The sequence below is a fragment of the Canis lupus genome, chromosome 34 (assembly GCF_011100685.1).
Source record: "Canis lupus familiaris isolate Mischka breed German Shepherd chromosome 34, alternate assembly UU_Cfam_GSD_1.0, whole genome shotgun sequence".
In the NCBI taxonomy this organism is placed as follows: domain Eukaryota; kingdom Metazoa; phylum Chordata; class Mammalia; order Carnivora; family Canidae; genus Canis; species Canis lupus.
In genome coordinates, this window is record NC_049255.1 from 3,933,141 (window position 1) to 3,946,179 (window position 13,039).

The 13,039-nt window shown below is 51.5% G+C and overlaps 1 protein-coding gene across 4 annotated transcripts in view; it reads right to left on the reverse strand.

Moving 5' to 3' along the window:
* Window positions 1-12,298, reverse strand: part of ANKRD33B (ankyrin repeat domain 33B) — an 81,747-nt gene extending 69,449 nt beyond the window's left edge. For all 4 annotated transcript variants that reach the window (XR_005383659.1, XR_005383661.1, XR_005383660.1 and 1 more), the window contains exon 1: window positions 11,938-12,298. Coding sequence is in view for 1 of the 4 variants with exons in the window: in XM_038583317.1 (XP_038439245.1) it covers window positions 11,938-12,291 (354 nt within the window). In the remaining 3 variants the exon portion in view is untranslated. The remainder of the gene's footprint in view (window positions 1-11,937) is intronic.
* Between the last annotated feature and the right edge of the window lie 741 nt (window positions 12,299-13,039).

A 13,039-nucleotide genomic window follows, 5' to 3' on the forward strand; every position in this document is an offset into this window, starting at 1 on the left:
CAGGAATGAGGCACTCCTCTGAAAAATGAGCTTTTTTCCTTTTTACAAAAATTTTTTTCTTAAGCACACGTTACTGATAAGGAAACAGCCTCTATGTATTAGCTAAAACTCCTATGTCAGAAGCAAGCCATTTGCAAATTGGCAGTAAATGTAAACCGCCAGATGCAAACAAATGAGTTTTTAGTTATTTTCAAAGGGCTCCTCCACTGAATTAACATTAGGAAACCTCTACAAATAAGTCAATAGCCCCTTAAGTATTGGGGGACCAGGTAAACTTATTAGTAGAATCACTATGAGACACCGCTTGTAACAAATGAAATGTTTTGTTTTGTTTTTTTAATAATTCGATACACTTGTACCTCATTCTAAAACCAATGGAAAAAATAAAAATAAAAAATAAAAATAAAACCAATGGATTTAGGGGCGCCTGGGTGGCTCAGTGGTTGAGCGTCTGCCTTCGGCTCAGGGCGTGATCTCCAGTCCTGGGATCGAGTCCCACAGGCTCCCTGTGAGGACCCTGCTTCTCCCTCTGCCTGTGTCTCTGCCTCTCTCTGTGTGTCTCCCATGAGTAAATAAATAAAATCTTTCAAAAAAAAAAAAAACTGAAAAGAAAACCAATGGATTTAGATCTGTTTACACCAAAGAAAAATTTTGAACTCACCACAAAGTTCATGGTGCATTTTAAGTAACTGAATTTTTCAAAGAAATGTATTTATCCTACTTTTCACATATGGCAATGGAGATCCAACCCTCCTCTCCAGGACCCTCCGCCTCTCCAGGGCCCTTCCTGATCAGGGGTTCCCTTGCCTCCCAAAAGTACCCTCAAGAAGATACTCCTGTCCCGTGTCCCACCTGGGTGACAGCTCTCTGGCATAATTAAAAAAAAAAAAAAAAGTCTTGGGGCTCCTGGTTGGCTCCATTAGTAGAGCATGCAACTCTTGATCTGGGGCCATGAGTTCAAGCCCCACACTGGGCAAAGAGCTATTTAAAAACAAAACAGTCTAAGCAACTAAATTTAGGCAAATGCTTCCCTCCCAGTGATAATCCTCCCCCACTCCAAAATATAAATTAACACCACAGCTTTCCTCCAAAGTAAGAATTCCAGATACTGCTAAAGGAGGAAATCTGTAGTCCAGCAGGTCTTTTAGCTTCTCTTCATTTAGTCCGTGGCCCCAACACATGAGTGCCTTCTTCACAGGTAGGGTGACCAACCAACTCAACCTGCCAGGGGCACAGGGCTGTCCCAGGATGCAAGGCTTTCAGTGCCACCGTGGGAAAATCCTGGGCAGAACGAAGTCAGCTGATAACCCTATAGGGCCGTCACGAGCCTGCTCAAAGCAGCCTTCCCACCCATCACGGTGCACGGAGGCCAAGCCAGGAGACCTCAGAGGTGGCCTGGACCAGCCCAGCCTTCAACAAAGGAGAATATGCTAGTGTCAAGATGCACCAGAGTTGCTCCTACCCCTGCTCCTAGGTCCCTTCCCACTGTGGATGGAACAGGTCCCCCAAAGATCTGGACCTCCCAAAGCATGACCGTCATGAGGAGATGCCTCTCCCAGTACCAAAAGGCCTCCACAGTGCAGCATCCTGGCTTCAGAGCCTCCTCAACTAAGTTCAGGGTAGCCTGGCACTGCTCTAGATGGAATTCATCCCCTGGAGCCCCGTCCATTATCTAACATGGAAGAAAAAAGGCCTAACTCACTGTATGGGCAACCCTGGCCCAGGAACGAGTCACTGCTGCTGCGTTTAGCACATGACTAGTGTTCCTTGTGTTTCCATTTATTATGATTTTGTGATTTTTTTAAGTGGGTTCCATGCCCAGTGTATGGAAGCCACACAGACTGACCCTCCTGACAGGAGTGGGCAGGGCCAGGCCCCCTTTTGGAAGGCCCAGCTCAACAAGGTCACGGAAAAGTGGAAATGTAAGGAAACTCTGGGAACCCACTACAGCGGTTTGCTTACAGAACATTGCAACAGCGTCTGTGGAAGTCCCACAATGGACCAGGGCTAGGGCTCCAGGGCTCTCTCCACTAACTCGTACTCAAGGAAAATGATGAAGAAAGCAACAGGCTTGTCATGATGCCCAGCACATGCGCATATTTCCCCTCTTTGAAATAACCTACTTCCCCACTGTTCCTGAGTCTGGATCTTTCCCTTTCTCCTCCAAACCCCGGACTATTCCAACTCCACTTCCTGCGGTGGTGTCTCAGACTCCACCCCACCCAGGTTCAAGGTGCTCCCAAGATGCACAGAGATGTGACTCCAGCCCCCCTCCTCCCTCCCATCTACCCCTCCACCTTGCTTCATTTGCACCCATGGCACCAAGTGCCAATTTCGTGCAGTATAAGCACTCAACAGGAGCTCTACCTTCAACAAATTCATGTGCTTCCACCTTTTCCCTTGCTTAAAATTGTTGAAACACAAGTACTGGAAACCATCTTGTGATTAACTCACCATAGACACAATAGTTCCATTTACTGAGTGCCTATGATGCGGCCCCCTGTATATATAAGCTACAATGTATTCTCCCTAGAGTCGCTAGGAAATATTGTTATCCTCATAATGAGCATTCCCCTTTTATAGATGGGGATCTAGAGGAAACTCAGGATCAAAAGATCATGCAACTGGTCCAGGATCATGTAGCCAACCTGAGCCTACCATCTTTAGCCACCAAACTCGCTTCCTGCTCTAAAAAAGGTCCTAGAGCTCTTCAAATAAGCATACATGCTAATCACCTCAAGAACTGTGTAAGGTGCAGATTCTGGTCCAGGAGGTCTAGGGATGGGCCCGGGATCCTGTATCTGGGCAAAGCTCTCAGGTGATGCCAGTGCATGGTAGCAATGGTTCAAACACCTAATATTCCCAATGAGTGCCATTCCCACATAGTAACCAGGCCTGATCCTGCTTTAGTTTCTAAAAGTTGATCTATTCATGTTGGTTAGGCTACCGATAAAAGGTAATTCATGCCTTCATTAATTTTCCAATTTTTTTATGGTGGCAAAATAGGTAAAATATTTCCATCTTAACCATTTTTAAGAGTTGCCTTCCTTTGTTATTATACTCATGATTTTTAAATAGCAACAGACCTACAGAAAGCTACCTGCTTCAGCTTTCAACCCCAATGTCAACATCTTACATAATTACAGGGCCAGAGCTCCACCATGAAATGGGCATTGTTCCAATCCAGAGCCTGTTCAGGTGTACAGTGGGGGAAGTGGTCCTCTTTCATTTCAATCCAAGTGTAGACCACCACAGTCTAGACACAGGGCTGGCCATCACCACAGGCCCCCTCCTGCTGCCCCATTAGAGGGGTACCCACTCCTCTCCCTGAAACCCAACCCAGGCAACCTATAACCTGTTCTCCATTGCTACAACTGCATTATTACAAGAATGTTACACCAATGGAATCATACAGCATCTAATCCTTTGAGATGGACTTTTTTCACTTGGCCTAATTCCCCCATCTTCCTTTATATATAAACCAACTTCATGCACCTTCCTTGTCTCAGAAAATGGGCCACAGGAAACTTATTTAACAGCCTGTGCTAGGCAGTTCCCATAAGCACGACTCCTGCCTCTTCACCAGCCTCATCTCCACACCTCCTGCCCATGCCTCTCTCGGCTGGAATGGCCCTTGATCGGCTGATGTCGTATCTAATCCAAGAGTCACTTAAATCCCAGAAACAGAAGCCAGAGAGAAATGCTTGACTCCATATCCCATCACTTGCCGACTTTGTGTTGAATTTATTCAGAGCTGACATAAATATGTCTTGGGAAGCATACATCTGTTTTTGTTACTTTGAAATTGCTCTCAATCCCACAACTCCAATCCAATTTTGCCACCGAGCCAACTGTCACTTGGGATTTCACATGTACCCTAATTTCCTATCTCTGACTTGGTAGAAATAAGTAAAATTCACCTTCAACTGTCTTTCAAATTTAAGAGCACTACTTGAAAATAGTCTCTTTTATGTATACTCACACTGAATGACACCAAGGATTCTTAACATCCTACTTCATCTTAAAATCTGACCTCATAAGAACACATAGGTACACACATGCACACACTCACAAGCACACACACATACCATAATGATACCATCATTCCCATTCCCATTTTTTAGCCTGTCTAAAAAATTACTTCCCAACTGTCTTAAATAAAACATATTTTCTTTGTTCACATATTTTAACAACTTCACTACAACGTTCTTATTTTTAATTAAAAGGAGTTACATATTATTTTATGTGTGGAACTGTTTGACTTAATATGGAGAACTGTTTTTCTTAATATGACTTAATAGACTATCACATGGTTATAATTTAGAATTACTGGGATGCCTGGGTGGCTCAGCAGTTGGGCATCTGCCTTCGGCCCAGGGAGTGATCCCAGGGTCCAGGATCGAGTCCCGCATCGGGCTCCCTACAGAGAGCCTGCTTCTCCCTCTGCCTGTGTCTCTGCCTCTCCCTCTCTCTGTGCCTCTCATAAATAAATAAATAAAATATTAAAAAAAAATTTAGAATTACTGGCCCAATAATAGGCTGTGAAGCCAGTCTCAAGAAATTTCAAAGAAGTTATCATAGAGGCCATAATCTCTGAATAAGGTTTTAAAAGTCTGTTTAATAAAGCTTAAAAAAAGGGATCCCTGGGTGGCACAGCGGTTTGGCGCCTGCCTTTGGCCCAGGGCGCGATCCTGGAGACCCGGGATCAAATCCCACGTCAGGCTCCCGGTGCATGGAGCCTGCTTCTCCCTCTGCCTGTGTCTCTGCCTCTCTCTCTCTCTCTCTCTGTGACTATCATAAATAAATAAAAACTTAAAAAAAAAAGCTTAAAAAAATATTTTTAAATGTTAAATATAATTCGAAATAACTTCTAGATCAAAAAAAAAAAAAAAGAAAGAAAGAAAAGAAACGCTACTGTGAATTAGAACAGAACGAGAAGTTTTGCCCAACTTGTGGGCAAAGCAAAACTTATACTTCAAGAGAAAATTATAGACAGAATAAACCTGAAGGTAGAAAATAATTTTTTAAAAAGCAGAAACAGGTGGGCACCTGGGTGGTTCAGTGGTTGAGTATCTGCCTTTGGCTCAGGTCATGATCCTGGGGTCCTGGGATCAAGTTCCACATCAAGCTGCCCACAGGGAGCCTGCTTCTCCTTTTGCCTTTATCTCTGCTTCTCTCTGTCTCTCATGAATTAAAAAAAAAAAAAAAAGGTAGAAACTGATGAAATAGTGTAGAAATAGATCCAGAGCAAAAGTTGACTCTCCGAAGGGTTGATTGGATAGATTTTTTTTTAAGGTTTTTTTTTAACATTTTTTTAATTTTTAATTATTTATGATAATTTTTATTATTTATGATAGTCACAGAGAGAGAGAGAGAGAGAGGCAGAGACACAGGCAGAGGGAGAAGCAGGCTCCATGCACCGGGAGCCCGATGTGGGATCCGATCCTGGGTCTCCAGGATCGCGCCCTGGGCCAAAGGCCCGCGCCAAACCACTGCGCCACCCAGGGATCCCAGATTTTTTTTATATATATCTGTCACAAAAGAGAAACAGTACAAACTCAAAAATACAGAAAAACATGATATAAGACAGTTATAACAAACATTTTGAGAACTCTACAAAACTTCAGACTACTGACATTTAAAACTTAGAAAAAAAAATAGGACACTTCTTTGAAAAAATAGACGTTACCATAATGGACAGAGGAAGAAGAGAAAATCCGAATTACCCTACAACCATTAAAGAGTTACTGACCTAAAGATCTGATAGGATGACTTGGATTTTGTAATTTACAATTAGTTAAATAGTACTTAGAGCATTTCCTATGTCATAGCCACATGTGCCAGAAGTTGTCATGCAAAATCACTTTGAGTTAATTTGCCAATTATATAGATACAAATGTCAGATGAAAAAATGATATTCTAAGAGTTCATATACCCTGTTATTATTTTAGATTTCTGTAACACCTCTCTCTCAGTCTTCCTTTATAAGATGGAAAAGAAATCAGGTGTTCAAAATCACCCAGCCACCGCCTCATTGCTCATGTACATCCGGGAGGAGGCAAGGGTAGAAAGCTCAAAAGCCCCTTGGAGAAACCCACAAGGGTTCAAAGGAGCAGCAAGAGCAGCTTCAGGGTCATTCTAGAACCTGGCTCTCCTGATGTACTAGATGCCCTCGCCTCTGAGCCTCACTGTATTCAACTACAAAAAGGTGGAGACAAATAACCTCTAAAATCCCTTCCAGCTCTAAAATCCCATGACAGTGGGAGCGCCCGGGTGACTCCGATGGCTGGGCATGCGACTCTTGGTTTTGGCCCAGGTCCTGATCTCAGCATCCTGAGATGAGCCCTGAGTCAGGCCCCGCACTCAGCAGGGAGTCTGCTTTCTGCTTGAGGCTTCTGTCTCCTGCTCCCTCTGCGCCTCTTCTCCATGCTCTCTCTCTCTCTCTCTCCCTAAAAATAAGAAATCTTTAAAATCCCATGACAGGGGTCTTTCTAAATTTCTGAAATCGTCATCCACACAAACACAAAGAGCGGCATTAAAAACCACCGTTTCTGTGAAAATTACAACAGGCCTTTGGAAATGGATGGCTTCCTGATGCTGGATGGTTAGGATGTGGGGACTCTTACTACCCTCTACTTGGGTACCCATCTGAAATGTTCCTTCGTAAAACTAAATTTAAAATAAACAAATATATTGGTGAATAATATCCTTTACAAACAGAAGCATGTTTGCCCTTAAGAGGGAATATCGGGGCTTGGCCTTGTGATTTCCTCAGCAGAAGTGACCTGGAACCTTGTGCCCTCTGCTTGTTCTCTCCTTGAAACCCTTTATCCTGCCCCCGAGAGTAAGACAAGGCCAGCCTGCTGGAGGATGAGAAACCACATGGGGCAAAGTCACCCCAGACAAGACCTTCCTGATCCTGCCATCTGCAGCTGACTCCAGCTGAACGCAAGGCCAGCCAAGATCAGCTGAGCGGGCCATCCTGAGCAAAATGTTTACTGTCCTACACACCCTTGAGATTTCAGTTACTTGTTATTTGGCATAGTTGTGGCCACAAAGAACTGACACACCTGTATCAGCAACACCTGGGGGGGCACCTGAGCCTTCAGCTCAGGTCCTGATCCCTGGGTCCTGGGATCGAGCCCTGCTTTGGTCTCCCTGCCAGGGAAACTGCTTCTCCCTCTCCCTCTGCCCCACCTTCCCGCTTGTGCTCACGCTCACTCTCTCTCTCTCAAATAAAATCTTTTAAAAAACACACACACAGGATACTCTTAATGATACTATAATGATGGATACGTGTCCCTACACATCTGTCCAAACTCACAGAATGTACAACACCAAGAGTAAACCCTAATGTAAACCATGGACTTCGGTGGGTAATGTGTCCGCGTAATTCATGAGTTGTAACAAACGCACAACTCTGCTTGCAGGTACTTGTGATGGGAGAGCCTGAGCGTGTGTTGGGGGCAGGAGATAAAGGAGAAATCTCTGTACCTTCCCCTCAATTTGGCTATGAATCTAAAACTATTCTTAAAAAATTAAGTTCTTAAAAAAAACAAAGACACAAAAAAACACACAGGCCTCTACTGCTGCTGGGCCCAGAGCAAAGCCCTCATCCCCGCCCCCCCCCCCCCACTGGCACCGTCCGTGGGGAGGAAGCAGCAGACACCTGCCAGCCTGCCTGCCGCATGCCCACTTCAGTCCACTGCTTCTCTGCTCCTGCCCCCTTGGGCTCCAGCCTAATCTGCTCATTCTCCCTTCCTCACCCCCCACACATCAGAAATAACACATTAACACACATCCCCAAACAGCAAAGCCAGGCTCTCTCTCCACAGGCCCCCCAGCCCCCCACCCAACTGGATGACCCTCAAATTGATCAGAAATAGCCCCATTCTAAGCACAAGTACTGAGCCCTGGTAAAGGCAGAGGGCTGGGTGTGAATGCCAAACAACCTGATTCTCATTTGGGGGAAAAGGTGGTTCCAAAGTTTATAAATCCCCCTGTGGCATTCAGAAAACAAAAACACAAATCAAACACAAATTTTTTTCTCGTGTGTGTGTGTCAAGATAAAGGTCCTGGTCACTGCTGCGAATCTATAAAACACTGCGGCCCTCAAGAGTGAAGGGAGATAGCCCCACACGCTGGGTGTGTGGTGTGGGCTTTGTGGACCTAGAGAGCAAATGAGGGGAGGGGCCTTTGGAGATCCCCTAGAATTCAAATGTGCACGAGAAGAATGTCATCAAGAAAGGAAGGCAATATTTTAAATTTGGCATAATTGGGCCTAATTTGGTTCAAGAGCTGTCTGACATTCGAACTGCCTTTCTACAACGATGAAAGCAGCACAAAGCCATCCTTGTGGTGTCAGTGCCGTCTCCAGAGCTGTCACAGCCATAAAGGTGAATCTCAAGAGATAAGAGGAATAGAATTAAGAAGAAGAATTATGGCAGCCTTCACTGTCACCAAGTCGGAGCGAACGAAACAACCATAAATCTAAATGACAGCAAGAGCACATTTTGAATGTTACTGGAGAATTATTTGACAAATATTTACATGTTGCATATTAAATTATGCAATCCTTTTAGAGCAATAAATATTTTAGAAGAAAATTGTATGCTGAGCCACATCCAAGATACTACACATCTCAGGAGCCAGAAAGAACACATTTTCTTAAAACAAGACACATCTGATCCTTAGTTACCCAAACCGAATGAAACATCTGTCAGCTCCAGCAGAACTGCCTTCTTAACTGACCAGAGATCATTACCTCAACAAATGTACCCAGAATTCCCTTCAAAGCCTTTAAAGACAGTTTTCTTTGAGGGAGGAAGCTGGCTGTGGGCAGCTTGTGAGCTACACGTTCTGTTGTTCGAGCAAGTACCCCTCTACTCCACCAAACTTTTCTCTAGGGCTTTCTGTGAGGTTTTTACGGTCACTAATTGTGATTAAGCTTATAGATCAGGACCAAAGGTCTCATGCCTCAGGGACTTTGCACTTTCTACTCCCTCTACCAGGAATGTTTTCCCCCACATCATCTTCTCTACATCTTAGTCAAATGTCAACGGCTCTCTCAGATGACCACTCCTCATTCCCTGAACCCCTGGATAGTGCTTACCTGGCTCCAGGTGCTGCTGGCTAGACTGGGGTAGGACAAAAGCCCTCCCTGAGAAGGTGCGCCTGAGGCAAGAACCTGAAGGCTGCGAGTGAGCCAGTCATGTGACCATCTGCAGAGGCACACCTCAGCCCCAAGGCTGAACATCGTCACACTGAACAAAACCAGTTCCCTTCTCAAATTCCTGTTTCTTAGGTCCTCTGGGCTGGCCTCTTACATCAGGCATGGGTTGGCCTATCCAGCTTTGGCTCCCATATTGCCCCCTCTCTGGACCACAGCACAACCAACCATACTGCGCCCCCACCCCACGACCACCCTCTTGGCTCAGTCAACAGAGCAGAACTTCCTCCTCTCCAGAGCCCCCCAAGTCTTTCCTCACTAGGCTCCGAGGACTGTCAGAGCTGCTTGCACCTGCTCCACATCTCTCTAGGCTGCCTTCTGGGCTCTAAGTACTGGGTAGTCTTTCCCTCTAAGCAGCAGGTACTATTACTCTGAGTTCTCTCCTCAAATAAAAGGTTGACTCTCAAAGGCAAGGACTGTCGGATTTCTCTTCCAGGCTCCTACAGTACCTAGCCATTGCCTTGCACACAGTATGTCTGCAAGAAATCCTTCTGCAGTGACTTGCTACCCCATTTGCCATGGGCCATGCGTTTGCCCTTGACAACATTTTATTCACAGTTTCTATAGGAAGACGGAGGCTGTTTGGTCAACAGAATCTAGGAGCCACTGGGAAGAATAGAAGCTCTGGCCTCTGGCACATAAGGCAAGACTTAAAAAATAATAATAATAAGGCAAGACTTGCTCCTGATCAGAAGACACAAGAGCCCACAGGTCTTGCAGTTTTTTGGCCATGTACCATTTCTCCATCATGATTTGGTGGGGAGCAGGGAGGAGGACACTCAACGCGGAGAAACAGAGACTGTACTCAAAGGCAAAAGCAGAGAGAAAAAGAGCTTTGCCTGGCAGAAAAAAGTGCTGGAGGAGGTGTTCTTTGGGGCCCGGAGGCTAGTAAAACAGGACAAGATGGTAAACGAGGGCTGTCCGTGTGCCCCATGCACTAAGGGGGGCTTCTTGTCACCACCCTGGGAGGTACAACTAGGAAACCAAGGCAGAGAGGCTGGATCCTGTTCTGTACAGTTCCACTGCCCTCCTCAGACTATATGCTGACGGAGTGGCTTTCAAAAGTAGCCCAGACCCCCTGGCCATGGTCTGCTTACATCCTTCTCGGATGGCTAGAAAGCAGCTGTCCCCAAACATTTATTTATTTTTTATTTTGCCCCTAAAAGAAAAACATAATAAAGCTGGGCCCAGTGGAGCCTCAAAGTGGCCCCACCTCTGCCCACCCTAGCCTGCTGGAGACCCCAGGCTGCCCAGGACATGGGACCTACCCTGCCCCCATACACCGTGTTTGATCTTTGTGGGGCTTCCTTAAAAGCAGGCCCTGCCACTTGCTTCAGGCCAGGGAGGTCTACAAACAGGGGTGTGTGAAAACTCACCTAGTAAAGCCAAAGTAGAGCTGCAGAGGCAGCCCCAGCGGCCCACCCACAGCGAGGGCCCCGGGGAGGGGGGTGCAGGCTCTGCCGGCAGCAGGGTTCAGGGGCCTCTGGGCCAGCGGGCCCCACACGGTACACTAGGCACAGTCGCATCCCGCTTTTAGACGCTGTGTCAGGTCAGCCGCCCAAGTGTGACACTGGCAGAAACGGACACTCGGAGCTCCTCCACGACTAAAGCCCAGCCCAAAGCACAGGAACCCAAACCACCCGGCTCCCCCGATAACCCGAAGGTTCGGGCTCACCGATCCCAAGTAAAACCGCGGAATTTTCGCGTCAGCCACGGGCTGGGGAGCAAAAGCACCGCGGCCCGGACAAGCCCGTGCAAGGCCCTGGGGACCCGTGCGAGGCCGAGGCGAGACCCTCGGGGCCGGAGAAGGTGACACGCCGCGGGGCTCCCAGCACGGCTACCCCGCGCGTGGCCGCTGTCATCCTGCGGTCGGTCCCCGCAGGTGTTTGGGAGGTGGTTCTGTGAACCAGGCATTCCGGTCTTCGAAAGCCAACTTTCTCCTTCCCTTTCAAATGCTTCCTGTACCATCCCTGAACCTTGAAATGCCTCCCGGGAGCGCGGGCATCCCTCCGCCCCAGCCTCGCCGGCCCTGCCCGGGGGCGGGGCGGGGGTTCGGCGCCTCCAGCGCCCTCCCGGGCCCGGCCTCCAGGGACCCCCAGGCACTGGCTCGGGGCGACGTCTCTGCAGCCGGCTCTGGCGGGTCACCAGGCCCCGCGGAGTTGGGGGTTGCGGGGGCGGGGGCGGGGGCCGGGGCCGGGGGCCCGGGAGGAAAGTCCCACTCCCGGGGACCCGGAGGAGCCCGGCGCTGTCCGCGCGTGGAGGGGAAAGGGCAAGGGCCGTGTGAGGGGGCGGGGGCGGGGGGCGGGGGCGGGGGCCGGCCGCGAGGGCTCCGGACCGGGCGCTTCCCCGGCAGGCGGGGAGGGTAACGGGCCCGGAGACGGGGCCCCCACCCGGATCCGAGCGCGGGCCCCGGGTGGGGCGGGGGGCTGCAAGGACAGGAGGGCTCCGGGGGCGGGAAACCAAGAGGCGGTGAGGGCCCGAGACGCGCGGGGTCTCCCGCGGGCACCGCGACCTCGCGCCGCGCCCCGCGCCCCCCGCGCCCCCCGCGCCCCGCGCCCCGCGCCCCCGCCCGCCCGACCCCGGCCCGGGATGCGCAGGGCCGCCCCGGGCTCCGGCTCCGGGCCGCGGCGGAGTCCCGGCGGGGCCGATCGGCCCGAGGGCGGCGGGGAGGCCGAGGGGCCCCGTGCCCGGCGCGGACGCCACCTTACCCGGCCGTTGCGGTCGGTCTCCTGCACCTCCTCCACGCTCGGCCCCCGCCGCACCAGCGCCCTCAGCAGCCCCACGTCGTTGGCGCAGGCGGCGCGCAGGAGGGTCGCCTCCTCCGGGACGCCCTCTGGGACGCTCTCGGCGCTCGCGGTGCCGTGTTCCTCCTCGCCTCCCAGGGGGTAGAAGGAGTCGTCCGAGGCGATGCTGCGGGTGTCGGGCAGGCACGAGAAGTCCTCGTACTCCTCGTAGTCCGCAGGGTCCTCCCCGGCCTGAGCGTCCCGGGGTGGGGACGGCGTCTGCGGAGACACGCGGCGCGCCCCGCCGCCCTCCGGCCCGGGCCCGGCCAGCAGCACCATCCCGGCGGCCGGGGCGCGGGCCGGGACACCGAGGCCACCGCCCCTCCCTCGGCCCCGCAGCCCCCGAACAGCCGCGCTCCGCGCGCTCCAGCCCGGCGGGAACGAGCGCCGGCAGCCGCGCTCCCCGACCCGAAGTCGCCGGAGGCTGGAGAAAGCCCCCGGGGGTGGGAGGAGCCGCGGGGGCTTTCCGGGCGCGGCGGGCGGGCGGGCGCGGGCGGGGACCGGGCGGGGACGGGGGCGGGGCGGCCGCGCGGGAGGAGCCGCGCCCCGGGTTCCCCGCCCCGCGCCGGGCCCGGCAAAAGTTCGGCGCGGAGCGAGGGCTTCTGGGCGCCGCGGGCCAGCGCACCCGCCGCGGGCTGGGGAGCCGGAGACGCGCGCCGGGGCGCTGGGAGCCCGAGGGCCCGGGCGCCGGGCCGGGGGCGCCGCGAGCTGGGCCGCTGCCCGCGCAGGAGCCCCCGAGCCCCGAGCCCCCGAGCCCCGGCACCGCCCGCAGCGCCAGGCCTCCCGGCCGCGGGGGGATGTTTCTCGGCAGCGGAGCCACCGAGCTCGTTGACTGGGCTCCGGGGCCAACTCCGCTCTGAGCTCAGGACCGGGGAGTCGCCGCGGGCCCGGGGCCCGGAGGACCGGGGAGCTTCCGGAGGGGGCGGCCCGCAGAGCCCGCGCTCGCCCAGAGCCCCAGCCGCCGCTCGCAGTGCGCTCCTGCAAGGGCCACCCCAGGCCCGTGTCCCGGGGGTCGGGGAGGAGCGTT